Below are 20,743 nucleotides of genomic sequence, written 5' to 3'. Positions count from 1 at the left end.
TCTTCTCCGCCCTGGTAGAGCCCTGATGCAGAGCCTCCGGCTGGGATAGCCGCCCCCCGTGGGGGCGATGCGGACAGCGCGGGACAGCCAGTGGAGCGCGCGGGGGCCGCAGCATGCGGGAACCCGCTAAACCCGGTGGCTGCTGAGGCGGCCGAGATGCCCGTGCGTGCAGCGCGCCCCACTGCGTCCTCGACCTTCTCCGGCTACAGGTACATCCCAGCGGGAGACCTGGGCTCGGCGGGCCAGGGAGAAGGAAGACTCGACCGGAGGAAGAGCGGGAGAAAGATTGGGGAAAGAGGGAGAGAGAAAGCGGGAGAGGGAGCACCGGTAGCGAGGCGCGGGAGGAGCACCAGGGGGCGCTGCGGCTCCGCGCTCGCGGTGCTCAGCCGACGACCGCCGAGCCCGGTGCGAGTTCGCCCTAACTTCCCTTGGTTTCAGCAGCGCCCGGCCCGAGGGGCGCGCGCCTGTGCACGCGTGCACGACTGTGCTGGTATTTGCAGACAGGCGCGGCTGTGCACCTGGCGCGGTACATGTATGTGCATTGGCTGAGGACGTGTGCGGACTCCGGATGGCCGTGGGCTCCCCTATTGCGGCCTGCGGATGTGCACAGAAATGCGCGCGTGCCTGTAAGGGTGTGCAGCCCACTGCCCACGTGCACCTAAGTCTTGGTAACAGAACCTGAAGTGGAAAGCCTGGGGTGGTGGGTGGGGGAGCGCTGTACAGTTCACGTCCGCCGGAGAGCTTCTTGGGAGACAAGCTTCCCCCGCCCCTCCGCCCCCCCACCCCCCACGCACGTTCTTTGCCAGCTCCCACGCGTCGGTCCGCTGGGGGAACGTGCTGCTTCTCCGGAGTTCTGCATTGCACATGGCGCGCGTGAGACAGTGTGTGTGTGTGTGTGCGCGTATGCGCGCGTGTAGGGGGCTGGTCCTAGGGCTGCTTGCACATGAGTGAAAATCGCTTCATGGCCCCTCTGCGCAAGGTGGGGCGGACCCTAAGTTTCCCCCAGGCACCCGGGATTCTCGGGCGCACAAGCGAGCGTCCTCACTCCCATGCGCTTAGGGTGTACCCTGCAGGAGAGGTGCGGGGTCTGCTGCGGGTGCCGAGTGGAGCAGGTGGGTGCTGAACCCCGCGGGTTCGCAGGGGGCGGGGTCAGCCAACTCGCTTAGAGCGGGAGCAGGGTTGCGGAGTCGCTCTGCAGCCTCCCCACGCAGGGGCTGGCTGGTATTGTAGTTTGCTCTCAGTAAGCAGGGGGCGGGGTGTGAGCTTACTTTCAGAGGCAGTGATCCAAGTGGTCCCACTTGGCGGGTGCCGTGGGAGATGTAGGTGGAGTCGGAGATGGAGAGGAGGCTGAATGCGAAGATGAATTTGGGGACAGATACGGAGAATTAGCTCGGATTGGAGTTGTGGATAGAGTTGGAGATGGGTCAAGGGACGTGGATGGCTTCGAGGATGGGGAATGGAGTCAGTGACTCCAACAGCTCTTGCTCGGGTGCTTTCTATACCTGGCTCCTAGAGCAAGGGGCTGGGTCGGAAAATCCTTCCGTCTAGAACCCTCGCACACCGCGGCCCTGACTCTTCCTCTCCACCTTGCAGGGACCGTAAGTGGCGACTATGGGCAGACTGGGTTATTGGACCCTGCTGGTGCTGCCGGCCCTTCTGGTCTGGCGCGGTCCGGCGCAGGGCTCGGCGGCGGAGAAGGGTCCCCCGGCGCTGAACATCGCAGTGCTGCTGGGTCACAGCCACGACGTGACGGAGCGTGAACTGCGAAACCTCTGGGGCCCCGAGCAGGCAGCCGAGCTGCCCCTGGACCTGAACGTGGTAGCACTGCTGATGAACCGCACGGACCCGAAGAGCCTCATCACGCACGTGTGTGACCTCATGTCAGGGGCGCGCATCCACGGCCTGGTGTTTGGGGACGATACCGACCAGGAGGCCGTGGCCCAGATGCTGGATTTTATCTCCTCACAGACTTTCATCCCCATCCTGGGCATCCACGGGGGCGCATCTATGATCATGGCTGACAAGGTAAGGCTGGGAGGTGATGGGCTGCCAGGACTGGAGCATGTGCCAATCATATGGTGGCCACCGCAGGTCTTCGGGAGCCCCTGGCCTCTGTCTTAATCTGAAAGGGGGTTGTGACCACTGACCCTGGTGAGAACCCAGGTCCTGCCTCTTCAACCTGGACTTGAATGGAAATGCTTTTTGCCTTGCTTCTGAAAGTTGGGTACTCAGAGACACCTTGGGTGTGCCAGGAAGAACTCAGGAAGTGCAAAAGTATGATGGGGAGGTGGAATGCTTGGAGATTTCCAAATAGTGCACAGAGATGAGCCTGGGAGCACATGAAACAATAAGGCTTATATTCCTATAATATCAATTTTACCTGATTGTGTCGTGGAAAATGTCTATTTTTTTCCCCCTATGGTGGTAAGCAACTAAAACTATTTTTAAAGGATCAAATGTGGGAATGTTGTAGAATAAAATGCAAAGTTTTTAGGTAAAGCAGAAAAAGGCAGAGAAATGTCATGTTTCCCATAGACCTCTACAATTAGGGGAAATAGGGTGGAGAGTTTGAGAAGCCCTGGGCTAGAGGCACACAGGACCGTGTCTCTCCAGGGGAGTGGCTGTGAGTGGGGAGAACTGACTGCAGACCCAGAGCATGGAGGGTCTGGTGTTTTCCTACATGTTCCTTGGGAGGGACTGACAGGGGCTCCAAGGCCCTCAGATGGAGGGGTTGGCTCCCAAGGATGCGTTTTGATAAGGTAGTCAGAGGGTGTCAGAATGAAGGAAAGTATGTCCAGATCTCTTGGCTTAGAGTGAGAGGGAGGGTCTTTCTGTGGACCAGCTGGGAGTGTTGCTGTGGAGAAGAGGGGAGAGAGGTTTGAAGATTTGAGTGAGATGTTTTGAGGGCCCAGTTTGAGAATTGTGCAGAAGTGCAGGTGGGAAAGGAGAAGCAAGGTGAAGAATGAGAAAAAAGGGAAGGATTGGTGTTGTGGGTGCCCTGTGCCTCTATCTAAGCCCTGGGAAAGAAATGGGGGGGGATCAGGAAGAGAAGGGTGAGTGTACTTGTGTGCCGTGGTCCCCAGACCTGAGACCTTCTTGTAGCATGTTCCTTAGATAGCAGGAGACATCCTAATGGAGCAAGCAGACATTTGTCATAGCACTTTTCTTCTGACACTCTCAAAGCACTTTTACATTCATCAGATCAGATTCTGCTTCTGCCTTAGCAATTCCCACCAGCTCCTTTGGGAACCGTATTAATTCTTTCAGGTCTCCTGGGCTGCAGCACATTCAGCCGAAGTACACAACTGATGCAGTATCTTATTAAACATTCATTTTAAATGGTTTGCATCCTAGCAGAATTCTATGTGTGGTTGAGTATTTTCCCAGCCATCTCTCAGTTTGGGGGGCTCCATTCTGGGATGAAAAAAGTAGGGAACAGCCATGTCCTGCCACTGATAAATGACCATTTCAGGACTGGCAAGGCCATTAGAGCATCCTGTAACTTTCAGATGAAGAGACTGAGGCATAGAGCAGTTAAAGGCTTAGCTAAGAGACCACCTGGTGTGTGATGGAACTAGATCTCTGGTTTTCTGGTCCTCTGGTTTCTGATGAAGGCCTGAAGAAGGAGAGGAACAGCATTGTCCAGCAGCGTTTTGGAGTGTGATTTTGGGATTTAAATATTACCACCAATTCCGTCTCCCTTCTGAAGTTTTGACGGAAGGAGCAACAGCCTCCAAAAAACAGTAGCCAATTTGAAAGTGAAATTTCTGAATAGACTAGGGCCCAGCACAATCATTGGAGAAATATGGTAAAAAATGAATTGGTGAAGTGACTTGAGGCTTAGGCTGAGCTGGCAGGTGTGGGGCTCAGGCTCTTACCTGACTTAGCCATCCAACTGTAGGCAAAGAAGCAGGAAAAGAAGTGGACTCATAGTTGAGCATCCCCTTCATATGTAGTGACCCTGTCCATGTCAGGCTCTGACTGACTAGACCAGCAGCTGCTCCTCCTTTGAAGGGGGTACTAGGAAGGGAGTTTTGAGAAGTCCAGGGGGTATGGGTGGAAGCATCTTCCCCTCCTGTAGAATGAAACTGCCTTACGGGGATTGGACAAGAGTGTGACCCCACTTAAGAGTAAAGAAGAAAAAGGGAATCAGGAAAGGGCAAGAGGAAGATGAGAAAGGACATTTTCAGAGAGGTCAAGATTAGAGAGGGATTTAAGAGGGGATGGAGAGGAGAGGAATGAAAGGGTCCATTGGCTCAAAAATGGTGAAAGGAACTGCATATTCCTCATTATTGTTGGGGCTTTCCACGTTGGTCTTGATGGCAGGGAATCAAAGAAGTCAGTGGGATAACATTGGGTGTATGTTGGGTCCCATGCGTGGGATGTACAGGTGATGTTGAGAGGAGTTGGGTTAAAGAGTGGTATTCTGAGAAACCTGGTTGTGTTAAAAAAGGAAAGAGATTGTCTGAGATATGAACAGCCCTTCCTTCCATTAGTAACACATTGAGTTGGCTTTGCCACCTGTTTCTTGCGGAGCTGAATGCTGAGTGCAGTTTGTTTGGCTCTGAAGGAGCATCGTGGGCATTGCCTAAAACTCCATCTTGTTTGGTTGGATGTGCCGATGGTGTTATGACCACAGAATCTGAATCTCCCCAAACCGATAAGATCTCTCTGTCCCCTCTTAAGATGATGCTCATTCGGTAAAGCCCAGAACATACCTGTGTTGTTTGCACCCCTCAATTGGTAACATGATAGTGTCCCTGTGGATTAGAATGACAGTTAATTTGATTGTCAGTTAAAATGAGCCTCTCCTCCCAATTTTTACCGTTTCCTCAGTCTTCTTGACCCTTGAAAAAAAGAACAAAGCTTTGTAATAATTGAAAATGTGCTAAGTGGCAGATTTTTATGGTTTAATTTAATTTACAACGGAGATGTTAATTTTTGCTCTTATCACTGGGTGGTCTTGAAATATAATTAATTTAGAGGTGAGAATAACGCTTAATGTAGATAAAGTTCTAATCTCATCTTGGTTTGGCCATTTTGATCCCGTCCACATGAAATGCACTCTGGTTGTAGTAACAGCCCCTAGTAAATCAAGTGTAGATACTAGACCCGTACATTTCTGCTCAGTGTCCTCGCCTCCTCCTCCCCTTCCCCCCTTATTCCTAATGCTTCATGCAGAAAAGGTAAGGCTTACATTTTAGCTACATCCATCCATGTCAGTTACTGTGTGGGTTTTGCTTTATATACTATTTCTGTACATACCTCATCTCCTCTACTGGAGTGTAAGTTCCTTGAGGAAAAGATTTTTTAAAAAAGTGAATATGTATATATGTATATTTGAAATAATGATATTCCTCCAACACAGACAGTTTATAAAAATAATGTTTTTTCATTATAGAGCACTTAGAAAGTATATTAAAGCTTAAAGAAGAAAATAAAAATCTCCCTTTAAATCTTATCACCAGGGGTAACCACTGTGGACACTTGGGTCTATTTCCTTTTAAGCTCTATGTATTTAGTTTTAAGTTCAGGATTGTATTGTATGTACATATTGTTTTGTTTATTGTACATTGAATCCTTTGGGCTTTCTTAGAAGATCCAGATTTTTCTTGAATTCTGGAAGAATCTCAGCCATTATCTGTTGGATGTTTCCTCTCTAACATTCTCTCTTTTCTCTGTCTGTGTAGTTTCTCAGTCAATTCTGCATGTATCTTAAACATTTTTTTAAGTTCTCTGTCTCTCTGTGCTATGTTTCCTTAATTCTATATTCCAGTTAGCCAGCTCTTTTCATTTGTGTCTGGTTTATTATTTTGCCTATCTGTGGAGTTTTAAATTTCAACAATGGTTTGCTTTATTTCTAAGATACATAATGGTCCCTTTTCATACCTTCCTGCTTTTGTTTTGTTTTGTTTTGTTTTATGAAAAACTCTTTTCACTTTGTGGTTGTAAATCCCTTCTCTGTCCCTTTGAGGATTTAAAAAATACTTATTATGAAGTCTTTCTCTGATTGCTCTAGCATCTTCGCTTCTTCCGGTATGAATTCTTCCATTTTGTAGAGTCTGATCATTGGATATCCTCATATGTTCTCTAATTTTTGTTTGTGAACTTATTTTCGAGACAGTTTTATGGCTTCTTCTGCCCTATATCTGTAGGCGTGTGTGCTTGTAAACCAGAGCTCCTGTCAACAGCTCAGCTCAGAGCTCTCTTTCTGCTCTATATACTCTGTGATGCAGGCGTAGGTCCTCGTCTCATGCAGGTGATTTCATTTTGGCCCCGTGCATACAGGGGCACCCTTGTGGCTGTGACTTGTGGTGGATGGTGCAGACGTTCCATCCTCATTCACAGCTAGCGGCATGGTTCTCCGTCCAGTTCTGCCCCTTCTCCCCTGGGTGGATGTTGGGACCTCTGCTCCCATGGCTCGTATCAGACCCATTCCCCCACGGACTTTGATTCCTCCTGAAATTGTAGAGCCTCATCTTCTGATTCGTTTATTTTTAGGGAGTCCCCTCCATTTTTGATCTGTGATTCCCTTATTTTCAAGCAGCACTATATAAGTTGTGACATATCTAAAGATTTATCTATAAATTCTATGTCTTAGGAGCAGAAGAGGGGGGTTACTGAATGTGTTCACTCTGATTTTGACCCAGTTATATTTCACAACCTGCTTTTATTTTTTTTCAAACTTGATTATGTATTCTTGGAATTTTCCCTTATCATTAAATAAACTTCTCAAACATGATTTTAAATGGCTGCAGAATGTTCTGTTTATACCACAGTTATTTGAACTATTCTTCTATTTTTCTCTACCTTTAGTAAGGTTGATTTCTGGCCCACATGTATGTTCTTTTTGGCACCTTGCACTGGTCTTGCTTTTTGCATTTGTTTCTTGGTAAATATTTGGTGATTGAATGAATCAAGTCACTGGTTTCGATGCCAGCTTACTGCATATTCTGGAAGAACTTACCATGCTGTGGGTCAGGGCTTTCCATGCAGTGTTTGTTCCCAAATGCTGACTGATTTCATAGGTGTGTGCCAAGTCTCCTCTTCTCTCTAGTGGGCAGATGATCACTAGCTGTCCTGGGGATTAGCAGAAACTGGGGGCTTCTGTACGAAAGGCCCGTGCAGCCCTGCTGCGTAGCAGCTCGTCTGCAGGAGGTCGGTGCTCTCGTAACCTGGCGGCTCTGAGCTTGGATGTGAGTGACGGGCCTTCCCATTAGACACAGAAAGCTCATGGAAAGTGGAGACCTGCACATCAGAATGTTGGTGGGGCCCGCTCCGCTCCTGCTCTAAAGGCATCAGATAGTTCCTGGGAGAGTGGGGAGGCATGTCAGATGCAGTCATCCACCCCTCCTCACAGGAGGCATTGGAGAGCAACAGGCATCACCCCGAGAGGCATGATTACCTTCCCACATGGCCCTCGGGGGTCACTGGCAATCACTTGGACCCTTGATAGATGTGGTCTGGTGGGGTTGGAGGGTTCATCTTCTCATTGGCAGCCTCAGACGGAAAGTGCTTCTCTAGGTAGAGCAAGGGGGAGAAAGAGAGAGAAAATGAGAGAGAGAGGGTGGAAAATCTCAGGTTTGTAACAGGGTGTTGGTGGCTTCTGATAAGGCCATCATGAAAAGGGAACAGTTGTAATGTTGTTAACTAGTGTGTTTGGTTTGTTCTGCACTCCCCCTTAATTATTTAAATTTGAATTAGTTGCCAGCATTTTAAAGTCAGGTGATATCACATTTTAAAAAAAAATCCAAATTTCATGCCTCTTTGGAAAAATCAGAAGGCCTGGTAACATTGGGTTACTTCTCCCCATGGTGATAGTTTGCTGGAGATGAGTAGCGTCCCTCCCTCCTTAGATGGGGCTGGTGCTCGTCCTTTCTTCAGGCTCCAACTTGCCCACTTCACTCATTTATGTTACGGACTTGGTCCTGAAGGCACTGGGGTTTGAGACCCCTGATGTTGGTGAAGAAAGTAGGTGGTCTTTGTTAAGAGGGCCTTTCCCGATCATTCTCCTTGTCTCCCAGGACTGCTCCTTGGGAGGTGGCAAATTTGGGGTGTGCACGTGGCCGTGCTGCTACTTTCATGGCCACCATCACTGACCTACTGTAGCATTTTGTCCTTTTTGGCCACAGGCCTTAAACCCTTCTCAACACGGTCTTCTAGGAAGCCGCTATCAACCAACTCAAGTCAGAAGACCCCAGAATACCTTGGACAACAAGTCTGAGGACCTAAATTCCATTTCCAAACAGCAGCGTGACCTTGAGAAAGGCTCTTCAGCCTTCTCTACCTCAGCTTCTCCTTCTGTGAAATGAGAGTTTAGGGAGATATTATCTCTAAGCCTCTTTCTAGCTCTGAAAATTTTATCACCTTCAAGAAAAGACTGGGAAGAAACATACCAAAATGTGAGCCGTGGTTATCTTTGAGGGGTAGATTCATGGCTGTTTTCATCTTTTAAAAAATGGCATTATAGCATGGTTAGTATTATAAGTTGGACCTTGAGTTAGAATGTCTGGGTTTAAATTCAGGTGCCGGGTGCTCACGGGGAAGTTCCTTAATGTCTCTGAGCCTCAGTGTCTTCATCTTTAAAATGGGGACAATAATAGTACCTGCTTTTTAGAGTTGTGAGATTTAAATGAGATATTGGATACAAAATACGTAGCTTAGTGTTTGGCTCATAATAAGTACTTACTATAGGAATGCTACTGTTATTGTGTGGTTTTTGTTTTTCTCCAAAGTACATGTACTTTTTAATAACCAGAAGGGTTATTATAATAAAATGATAATAGTATTATAACAGCCTGAAGGGTGATGTGGTGATGTGAGGGTATTCCCTGCAAGAAACTGGGAATGAATCTCATAGAACTCTTAGAAATGGAGAGTCCAACATGAAATGATTCATATTTTCTTAACTGGGACAACCAGAAGCTTTTTTTGAGTTCTTAAGACTTGCTATGAGCTTTATCCTGGCAAACGGAAGACTAAGTGTGGCCAGTGTGAAAGTGACTGTGAGAGGAGACCGTCTCAGTGACCTTTACCATAAATAACTACACCAATTGGAACACATGTTTGCACTGGGCTTAGGGCTTTAGGGTGTGGACATATATAGTTTCTCATTTTCTCTCTGCCAAGGAGAGATTAAGTGGCTCTGAGATAGCCTGAGGACCCTGGCAGCCCCAAAGGTATTTGATTAAAGAATCCTTGTGATCTTATTCTTTTGCTCTTATTTTGTTATCCTTTCAAGGTAATGATTGCAAATCCAGTTGGTTTAGGGAAGGGGCTTAGATTCAAGACGGGCAATAGATTTTGATGGTAATAATCTGATTGCCTTAATTGAAATGATTAAGGTGTTGGATGATGGAATTAAAATTCAAAACTGTCTTTCCAGAATGAAATGATGAAACCATACTACAGACTGCACTGAAGGGTTTAAGAAGGATGTACATTCTTACAGGAAGGGGGAGATGTGACTTTCCAACTCACTTGAGATTGATTTTTGTAAGGGTCATGAACCGGTGGACTGCCTGCTGAATGTGGCTCATAGATGCATTAGTATTTTATTTCACCAGCATAGTATTTTAAAATGCTTGAACTTTACTGTCTTTGGAAGAGGTATGCATTTTCAAGTTCCCTACAGCCCTCCTTGCTCCCTGTTATCTCACATCTAGCCAGATTCACATATTTATGTTAACTGCATGGTCTCTGCAAGCATTTGAAATTGTGATCCTCAATTACAGGGTTTTTGTTTAGTTGCTCATTTGTTTTGCATTGACCAGATGCTCAGGAGATCCCAAGGAGTGATAGGGCTCTTAAAAAAGTAAAGGCCACATCTCCAGAAATATAATGTTCAAATCCAAAGAGGTAATATTTCCATTATACCTTCTCTGTTGTTAGGAGTGCCTTCTGCTCCAAGTCGCAGAATATTTGACCAACGCTGGCTTAAACTATTAAGACGTTTAGTTTTATTGTTTAACAGGGAGCCCCAGGTCTAGTTTAGTATCGCAGTAACCCATCAAGGGCTCCGGTCCTTTCCATTCTTCTACTTTGCCTTCCTCAGCTGCTGGTTCCTCTTGGTCACAAGATGGCTGCTTCTGTTCTAGCCATCACATCTTCACATACCAGCATTCATAAAAGGAAGAAAAGAGGGAGAAAAGAAGTTTTCTTCTAGGCCCTCTATCCTTTCAGCAGAGCAGACTTCCTCTTACATTTCATTGGCTAGAACTGGGTCATGTGCTACCCCTTGAACATCACTGATAGAGATTAAAATAATAAAGATTCTTCTCCAAGAATGGATAATTGCCACTGGAGCAAAATTTGCTTCTGTTAGCAGAGGTGTAGGAGCAGTGGCTAACTGGTACACCAGATGCTGTCTCTAGCAACACTAACACCATTATCTGTAGACTTGACTTCGTTCTTGGGGGTAATATTTGATGATGAATGTTGAAAAACTTCAGTGTGCCCAGAGGAAGAGCCTCCAGGGTTTTGTAGTATCTAAATAACATATGATAAGAGTCTCAGAAGAAATATTTAGGAAAGTTCAGCCTGGAGAAGAGAAATCTCAGAGAGGACGTGAGAGATGTGCTCAAATACCCCATGGGCTGTTACAAGGGGTATTACAACCCCCTTACAAATTAGGAAGGTTAAGTCTTATATTTAAAACATTTTTTTGTTCTGGGGAAAGAACTGATTCCAGAGGATGAAATTATAAGGTTGTTATGAAGAATAAGCTTTGGCAATTAGGTCTCTAATAGAAGACTGTGATGTTTCATAGAATAATGTATCTGTTGGACCTGACTGAGCTGAGAATGACTGCCCATCTGTCAGGAGCAGGATAGAGAGTCAGACTCACATTGGCGAGATTGGATTGGGCCACCTCTTAAAATCCCCAAATCCTGGTACTTCAGGGCCTTGGATTTGGCTGAAAACCAACACCCTCACTTTCTGTAAGTGTGTGAGTAATTCAGTATAAATGTGCCTGGCATGGGGGAGGAATTTATGATCCCTGCATCATCACCTCAAATCCCCAAAGGACTTTACATCATCCTGAAGGGTAGACCATATTTGAAAAGCAGAAAACCTATGTATATATCAACACACACACATATATAAATATAAACATGAGTAGGTCAGCCGACGTCATATTTACTAGTGGAAATGTTTTTGGCTAAGAAGCCTATCTCAGAAGACGATGTTTAGAATAATTGCCAATGATCTTGAAAAGGGAAGTTTTCGCAGTTGCATTCGGTTAGTCATAATTATTTATTAAAGTATATTCATGTTTTTGCACCTGTTACTGTGGTAATACTTTTGTACCCTAAAGAGATAGCCAGACCTCTCTCTGATTTTTCAGTTGCGTAATTATCCTTTTTTGTCTGTTGTACTCCCCTGTGTTTTGAACATTTGCTTATGGCAGAAATTGCTCTGGGTACTATTCCATTGTTTATCCGCTTTTTCTGTTTTCCCCTCACATCTCCCAAGGAAGAAACACAACCCCAAATTCTTTCCAAATGGTTTGCCTTTCCGTTCAAATTTTACAACTTTCCATGAGATGGAAATGGATATGTTTTCTTTCTAATTATTCATTTATTAGAAACAGGTACTCACGTGCAGAGTAAAAAAAAATCCGAATAATACAGTGCAGCATTCAGAGAAAGAATATTTGCTTAATGAATGCACGGCGGATCCTCAGTTGCCCTATTTTCTCCATGGAGGTGATCCTGTTACCAATTCAAAGAGGAAAAACATTAATTGGAATGGTAGTTTGTTTCCCTTTGTACTTTTTTGCTGAAGTTGGTATGTTACAAGGATCCTTTCCTCCTTTAAATCTCACTGACTTGAAAGAGGTTAGTCATTTTCCATTGGTCCCCAAATGTGCCTATTTTTCCCAAGCAAAATAAAAACTCACGCTCAAAGGTAGGCCTACCTACTCACCCAAGGAATTTAAGATAATGTGGAGTGATTTTGGTGGGGGGGGGGGGCGTCATGATCACTTTATAGGCTAATGAGAGTTATGGGCCCTCCTCAGAGAAATGCATATTCAAGAGCATGCGTTCGGTATTCTGTGCAGTTTCAGGGGCACACAGACCCTCAGAAGCCCATTCATAGGCTCCTTGGAATTGATTTACTTACTGCTTTATGAACATGTTCATTCTTCAAACATTTTTTGAGCCTGTAAACCTGGGCTCAAATGTTCTGTAGATATATCTGTGATCACATTATTTGCTTTGATGTATTAATAACTCAGAATCTAGTTGGAGAAGACTTGTAGTTAAAGCCCAGAGTGATGCACTGATGACTGGGACAGTTCGGCCGCTGTGAGAATATATAGAAGAGCACCTCATTCAGAGGGCTGAGGGTGGGGGTTTGTCAGGGAAGATGCCCTAGAGGGCTGTGGTCTAGAGTCAAAGTCGACAACTATTGATCCAGGAGAGGCCGTGACCCACGTGCCTGCCCTGCAGGTCATCATCCAGCGCGGCAGAGGATGAGCCATGGAGTTGAGGAGGCCGCTTCCCTCCTCTTAACGTGGCCTTCAAGGCTGCCAGGCTCCAGTGATGCTTTGACAACTCCTGAATTCTCTTCTGGACGGCAGTTCTCACAATCAAAACATTGAGCTTTTTGCCGATTTCTGTTCTGTTGTCACAAACAGCAAAATGTCTCCTGCTTTATCTTGTCTCTTCCACATTAGGAAATTCTTGCCAGGAAGAGTGAGTGGCATTTGAAATCCATATTGTTTTGTACGTCTGTAGTCTTAAGGCTGAAGGAAAAAAAATCCCTTATTTTCCAAGTGAATTGTTCTAAAGCTATTTGTGGGGCTGAGGAAATGTAGTGTTGGTTGATGAGTGAACAGAGCCAGGACTATGGGAAGACGGTGTGAACTGTAGAGAATGATAAGATTGGTGTGGCTCTAGTGCCAGCCGATGGGCATGGCTTCCACCAGCGGGATTTTGAAAATGGCAGGCTTGGGTGAAGACCCAAGCTTTAAGGTCAAATTGCACTTTAGTTAATTGCTGTTGGTTTTCGCCTTGGGTAGTGGTTACTCTTTTTTTTTTTCTCCTTAGTTACTCTTCTTTTTTTTGTTGTTTTAAGTTGAAGCATAATTGACATAACATTATGTTAGTTTCAGGTGAACAATGTAATGATTTGATATTTGTATATATTGCAAAATGAGCACCACAGTAAGTCCAGTTAACATTGGTCACCACACATGGTTACAAAGTGTTTTTCTTTTTTTCTTGTAAAGCTGTTCTCTTGAGGTGTTGCTTTTAATAGCAACAAATAGGAGGAAATCTAAATTATCAAATAAATCAGGATGTGTCCATAGAACAGAAAATGTAACAGATAAAAATGGTTACAAATAATTTGTTATGCTAATTACATACTAATTACATGATACAATGTTAAGTAAATTAAAAGCTATGTATGAAGTTGTATAATCAATATGTATATTTTATATGTGTGTTTGTATATAAAGTAAAGAAAGAAAGACCAGAAGGGTATATATCAGAGTATTAATAGCAGCTGTTTGTGGATGATGAGGATGTGGATGTGATGATCAAAGGCGACTTTTATTTTCTTTATACTTCTCTGAATCTCACAAATCCTCTAACATGTGCATTTATTAGATTACTTTTATATCAGCTGTGGTTATTTTTTTAAAGTCCTTTACTGCTAATTGGTTTCCAGAAAGATTGGACCACTGACATTTCCAGTAGCTATGGTAAAGTATCTCTGTCACCTAACTCTGGCCAGCACTTGAAACAATAATTTTTCTAATTGGCTCGGTGAAAATGTTATCTCATTGTTTTAATTTGCATGTCTTTTATGACACCTGCTGTGAAATATATTTAATTTAGTCACGTCACATTTTTATATTCCCTAGGTGCTGCGCATCTTAACCTCTTTGATGTTTCTCATTGTGTAAATGGAAAACCTCAGAAAATGATGGATTCCAATATAAAGTACAGTGAAATAATTTGAATTTCTAAAAAATAATAAATATTTTGAAGACTGGCAGGGAGTTCTATGATTATTCATTCTTAGTCACCAGGCATTGCTCAACCGGTGTGTCTGTATCAATGTTGTTTCAAGAATTGCTTTAAAATGTAAAATTTCCCAGCAGAAAATCATTTTTTGGGACTTGACTGTTAAGATTTGCCAGGAGGTGAGGTACAGAACTATGTCCTAGTTGGCTGGAGATGTGCTCATGTCATAGGCTTTGTGGTGCACAGTGGGGATGTGAAGCCACGGTTTGTTCTTTTCTCTAGAAAAGTGAAGGCAGAGTAAGGACAGTAAGTGCCCTGCAATCTGAAAGGGATATTGCATGGGTGGCAGGGAATAGATGTTCTCTGTTTCCATGGCAGGGGTGGGTGCAGTGAAATGAATTTTAAATGAAAGTAAGAGGGATTTAGGGTTGATATTAACAGGTGTGGAGGATCTTCAAAGTATTTAACCACTAGTACAGCATGATCATTCTTGTGAACTGAATGTTTGCATCCCTCCAAAATTCCTATGTTGAAACCTAACCCCCAGTGTATTAGGAGGTATGGCCTTTGGGAGGTGATTAGGTCATAAGGGTGGAGCCCTCATGAATGGGATTAGCACCCTTATAAAAGAGACCCCAGAGAGCTCCCTGATCCCCTTCTGCCATGTGAGGACACAGTGAGAAGAGTTATGTCTGTGAATCAAGAAGTAGGTCCTCACTAGACTCTGAATCTGCTGGTGCCTTGGTCTTGGACTTCCAGCCTCCAGAACTGTGAGAAAGAAATATCTGTTTATAAGCCACCCAGTCTCTGGTATTTTGTTATAGCAGCCTGAATGGATTAGGACAGTCAGTGACGAATCAGAGCAGACTCCCCCTTCATGAGATCCTGGAGCTCTTGTTGTGCCAGGCATTAGTCCTCTAGTGACTGATTATGAGAAGGTGGGGGTGGGCGCGGTTCCTGAGGGAGGGGCTGAGTAGCAGAGGGACTTGAAGTCCCTGAAGGCTGTGGCAATCAGAACCCAGGCATTTCAGTATTTTAATAACCATCTCGGTTGTACCCGTATGTATCAGCTTGATATCACACTAGAGTAGTAGTGAGATCTCTTATGTCTTTTATGCCAAAGCGTGTGCAGTGGTTTTCCAGGACAGGAAAGAGGATGGCCGTCTCCTCTGCCGTATGTCAAGCCATGCCCTGAAATGGGGAGATGGGGCTGAAAACATTTCGAAGTTGCCTTTCTTGAAATATGGGTAGAAATGTGCTTTCTTCTTACTTCTACCTCCTAGCCCAGTGCTCTTCCCTTCTCTCCTGTGAGTTAATTGTCCACCTGTACTCCACAGGCATGCCTCCCTCCCATGGTAAGAGGCAGGCATGGGAGCTGAAGCCAGCTTTGCTTCCAGCACCCACCTCCCACCCCCTTGCTCCTTGTCTTCCAGGGCAAGACCTTCCCAAGCAACTCCTGTTTTCATTGGCATTAAATGAAAGGATCTGTTTCAGTCTCTGGTTTTGGGGTGTGATGTGGTTGCTTGCAGAAACACAAAAATAAACTTGTAACCTACTGGAAACAATCCAAGCATAAATGAGCTTTGTTAAAGATCAACTTTCAAAAGATGGCCATGGATGTGCCTTAGTGGGATCGTGTACTTGATTTGTGTAGAGTCCGTGGCGTTCCTCCCTCCTCTAGAATGGGAAATTCTCCTTCCCCATCCTGGTGCGTAGAGGTTTTCAAATCCTAATGTTTTCCAGGGAAATGAGGCATGTCTCTGGCTTCATCTGAGGGTAGGAGGAACCTGGGATATTTTGGAGTTTATTGTGTGAGAGTGTTATGGGCTCAGTTGTGTCCCCCTAAAAACTATATGTTGAAGTCCTAACCCCCGGTACCTCAGAATGTGACTGTATTTGGAGATGGGGTGTTTAAAGAGGTAAGTAAGGTGCAATGAGGTCATATTCAGGTTAAAATGGGTTCTAATACAATGTGACTCATGTCGTTATAAGAAGAGGAGATTAGGACACAGACATGCACAGAGGAAAGACTGTATAAAGACACAGGGAGAAGATGGCCATCTGCAAGGCAAGGAGAGAGGCCTCAGAAGAAACCCACCCTGCTGACACCTTGATCTCAGACTTGTAGCCTCCAGAACTGTGAGAAGATAAATTTCTCTTGTTGAAGCCACCTAGTCTATGGCACTTTGTTATGGCAGGCCTAGCAAACCAATACAGAGAGGTTGGGTGGTACTTCAAGCTTAATTCCAAGCCTCCTTAGTGCTCTAATTCTACTCCCGAACTGGGAGGGAGTTAAGATGTCCAGCTCAGAGCCCAGACCCCCATCTTCTCTAAGACTGACTTTGTTCTTCTCATTGTAAGGTTTCTGTCCTGGCAGCGGGGCTCCTGCATTGAGGAACTGAGTCCTTGTCTTGGAATCCTTCCTAGAACACCTCTAGGACGTCAGTGCTTCCTAAATAGTTTTACTCCAATAGCCTCAGGGAATGTGGCACACAGAACAGCGGTCCCCCAAAGATGTCCTAATCTCTGGAAACTGTGAATACATTACCTTTATGGCAAAAGGCACTTTGCAAATATGATTAAGTTAAGGATCTTCAAGGGGGGATATTCTTCTGGATTATCTGGTGGGTCCAATGTAATTACAAGGATTCTTATACGAGGGAGACTGGGATGAGAGATGAGATAGGATGACAGAAGCAGAGATTGGAGTGATTTCCTTTGAAGGTGGAGGCAGGGGCCATGAGCCAAGGAACGCAGGCAGCCTTAAGCAGCTGGGAAAGGCCAGGGGACAGATCCTCCTATAGAGCCTCCAGAAGGAACACAATCCTACTGACACCTTGATTTTATTTTTATATTTTTTTCCTTTTTTTTTTTTAAACATCTTTATTGGAGTATAATTGGTTTACAGTGGTGTGTTAGTTTCTGCTATATAACAAAGTGAATCATCTCTACATATGTATATATCCCCATATCTCCTCCCTCTTGCGTCTCCCTCCCACCCTCCCTTATCCCACCCCTCTAGGTGGTCACAAAGCACCGAGCTGATCTCCCTGTGCTATGCGGCTGCTTCCCACTAGCTATCTGTTTTACATTTGGTAGTGTGTATATGTCCATGCCACTCTCTCACTTCGTCCCAGCTTACCCTTCCCCCTCCCCGTGTCCCCAAGTCCATTCTCTACATCTACGTCTTTATTCCCGTCCTGCCCCTAGGTTCTTCAGAACCATTTATTTTTGATTCCATATATATGTGTTAGCATACAATATTTGTTTTTCTCTTCCTGACTTAACTTCACTCTGTATGACAGACTGTAGGTCCATCCACCTCACTACAGATAACTCAGTTTCGTTTCTTTTTATGGCTGAGTAATATTCCATTGTATATATGTGCCACATCTTCTTTATCCATTCATCTGTCGATGGACACTTAGGTTGCTTCCATGTCCTGGCTATTGTAAATAGAGCTGCAATGAACATTGTGGTACATTACTCTTTCTGAATTATGCTTTTCTCAGGGTATATGCTCAGTAGTGGGATTGCTGGGTCATATGGTAGTTCATTTTTAGTTTTTTAAGGAACCTCCATACTGTTCTCCATAGTGGCTGTATCAGTTTACATTCCCACCAACAGTGCAAGAGGGTTCCCTTTCCTCCACACCCTCTCCAGCATTTATTATTTGTAGATTTTTTGATGATGGCCATTCTGACTGACACCTTGATTTTAGTCTAGTGAGACCCATTTCAGGCTTTGGACCTCTAGAGCTGTAAGAGAACAAATTTGTGTTGCTTCAAGCCACTAAGTTTGTGGTAATTTTTTCCAGCAGCCTTAGGAAACCAATACAGGGGGATAGTCTGGTAAACATACCCTGGAGGGCAGGCTGTGCCCCAAATGCCTTCTCTCTGTGCTTTATCTTAGAAATTCATGGGGGTTATGCAGCCCATCTCATAATGTAACTATGATGTTATTAAAGCCAAAATAATTGTAAAGTGACTCGTCAGATAGATGTGTCAGTTTTTCCCTTCACCAAGGAGTCATGAGAAAGTGATGCTCTGGGAAATTCTACTGTATTTATTCTCTCTGTGTGTGTACTGCTGGGCCATGCATCCCTCTGTTGGAGAATCCTGCGAGAGTATGTGCTTTGAATCCAGACAGCTCAAAACCTGGCTCCTCAGCTTACTAGCTCTGTGTCCTTGGGCAAGTCACTTAACTATCCTAAGCCTCAACTTCCTTATCTATAAAATACAGGAATAGTAATACCAATCTTGCAAGGTTGTTGTGAAGATCAGTAATTACCTGTGAAAAGTGTATAGCACCTTGCTTGGCACATAAAGTAGAACCTGCTATGCTAACAGTAATATATCCTACATATTAACACTTCACATCCTCACAACAGCACGATGAAGTAGGTTTCATTATCATCCCCATTTTACAGATGAAGAAATTGAGGCCCAGAGAACTTAAGGTGTGTGCCTGAACGCACACAGGTGGTAAGTGGTAGAGCCAGGATTTGAACCCAGTTCTAGTTTGGCTCTCGGGCAGAGTTTCTCAGCCTCGGCACTACTGATGTGGTGGCTGGAGTGTGTGTGGGGGGGGGGGGCTGTCCTGTGCATTGTAGGCTGTTTAGCAGCATCCCTGGCCTCTCCCACTCGATTCTGGTAGTGGGATCCTGCAGCCCCAGTTGTGACAAACCAAAATGTCTCCAGACCTGCTAAATGTTCCCTGGATGAGAACCCTGGTTCTGGGTTTTGAGGTCTGCTCACTGTGCAATACCATCTACACAGTAGGTGCTTAACAAGTGAAGTCTTCATTACACTTTGGGCCCTATGTTTCACAAAACCTTCGAAGCTCTAAGTAGACAAGTGTCAGTTGATGTTCCTGCCTCTTTATCTAGCCAGCATCCAGTAGAATCTGTTCTTCTGTTTTCTTCTGTTTGGGGGTTGGTGTCCAGCCCCGGCAGAACTTTGCGTGCGAGAATGTTAATACTTTTCCATTGGCTTCCCTGGCAGCTGAGGAGTGCTGCGGCAGACTGAGTAAGGGCACTGAGCAGATTGCAAGAGGCACGGACGCTTGTGCACATAGGCGCTTAATACTCTTTTGAGAGGGATGATTCATGTAGCTCACACATGGCCTTACGGGGAGTTGCCTGAACAATTAATGTGCCTCTGCCAGATTCTTCACGAACAGAGTTTTCCCCATCGCTCTTGGACCTGGATGGGAAAAAAGAGTTAAGAAATTCAGGATACTTGGGGAAGAGAAAAGAGGAAGAACGAATTAATAATGAGCTCTCTGGTAATTTGAGCATTTCTCCAAATTACATTGAGATCAACTTTTATCTCGTAAACGAATCTATTAACTTTTATGGTTGATTTGGGTTAGGGTAATTGGTTGAAAGAACTCATTAAAGCAGCCAAAATCTATGGTTCAACTGCATGCAGGAAAGATTCTGTTCCCTGACCATACCTCTGCCTCTAAGTAGTGGTATCAAAAATACAAACTGTCAGCCACACAGCCATGACATGAGATCTAGATCATCCATGTTGTAGCATGTATCGGTACTTTATTCCCTTTTATGTCTGAATAATATTCCACTGTGGATAAACACACTTCGTTTAGCCATTCATCGATTGATGGACATTTGTGTTGTTTTCACCTTTTGACTATTATGAGTAGTGCTGCTGTGAGCATTTGTGTACAGTTTTTTGTTGTTGAACACCTGTTTTCAATTCTTTCAACCTGTTTTGTTGTTGAACACCTGTATATACCGAACAGATTGCTGGGTCACATGGTAATGCTACATTTAACTTATTGAAGATTGACTTTTTTTTTTTTTTTACTTTTTTTCCTACAGTGCTTTTCTTTACATCTTAAAATAAATTTTAAAAGGAAATGCTATAGCAATACAAAAAATAGAAACCAGTTTCCTCTGCCATAAATAGATGGCAACAGTAAACTAACAAACAAACAAAATCTCTCTCTTACACACACACACACACACAAACTTAAAAGAAAAATAAAAAAGAGGAAACACAGAAGTGCTATTAAATATAACTAGGTGCTATTTCCTACTAAGGCTTAACATTTTAAAAGGGCATTAGAAAGTGTTAGAAAGGTGTTGAAGATCTATTAGCACCGAAATGAGACTTTCTCATCAACTAATTAGAACGACTGAAAGAGAATCAGGGTTTTATCCTATGTGCTTTAATGTTATTTTGTGTCTTGTTTGTGTAAGACAAAACCGTCTCTGGTACCACATCTGGTCCTCTGGATCTGTCCATTCCTTAGCTACCTGACTCTAGGTGACCACCTTCCTCTCTGTGTCACTGGGTCCCAATCACCTTTCACTTGGACTCTTGACTCCAGTCTTCGTGCCCATATGCTCACTATCAACCACCGCTCACACCACCAAAGGGGAGCTTTGAGCATATTAATCTCCACTCTCGAAGCTTTGGTGATATTGCCATTATTTCCAGGGTAAAATTTAAACCCTTAGCCAGGCACCTGAGAATCGCCGCAATCTGCTCCTCATCCCCTTCCCGCTCTTCTGTCTCCCGTACTGTACTCATCAGGTGAACTCGGGAATCTTGCTCTTCCTTCCACATTCCCCCTCGTTCTGACGCTGTCACTGAGTTCTTCCCTCCCTCCTCCACCCTCACCTGTGTTGATGGACCTCTCAGTGTTCTTACCAAGATCAAATGTGATAAGCCTATGGAAACCCTGAAAACTCTAAAAAGAAATACAAATGCAAAACAGGTCATTGCTAGTCCTGC

General features: G+C 44.5%; 1 protein-coding gene across 2 annotated transcripts in view; it reads left to right on the top strand.

Annotated features, from left to right (window-relative positions):
• The first annotated feature begins 1,596 nt into the window (after positions 1-1,596).
• GRIN2A (glutamate ionotropic receptor NMDA type subunit 2A) overlaps positions 1,597-20,743 on the top strand; it is a 365,558-nt gene continuing 346,411 nt past the window's right edge. The window contains exon 1 of one of the 2 annotated variants that reach the window (XM_068566045.1): positions 1,597-2,025. In XM_068566045.1, coding sequence (XP_068422146.1) covers positions 1,612-2,025 — 414 coding nt within the window. In that variant the 5' untranslated portion in view covers positions 1,597-1,611. The remainder of the gene's footprint in view (positions 2,026-20,743) is intronic. The other variant, XM_068566046.1, reaches the window with a different exon arrangement.

Source organism: Eschrichtius robustus, chromosome 16 (genome assembly GCF_028021215.1).
Source record: "Eschrichtius robustus isolate mEscRob2 chromosome 16, mEscRob2.pri, whole genome shotgun sequence".
Classification (NCBI taxonomy): Eukaryota; Metazoa; Chordata; class Mammalia; order Artiodactyla; family Eschrichtiidae; genus Eschrichtius; species Eschrichtius robustus.
The sequence above is the reverse complement of the archived record's forward strand: the minus strand, read 5'-3'. Positions and strand labels throughout refer to the sequence as shown.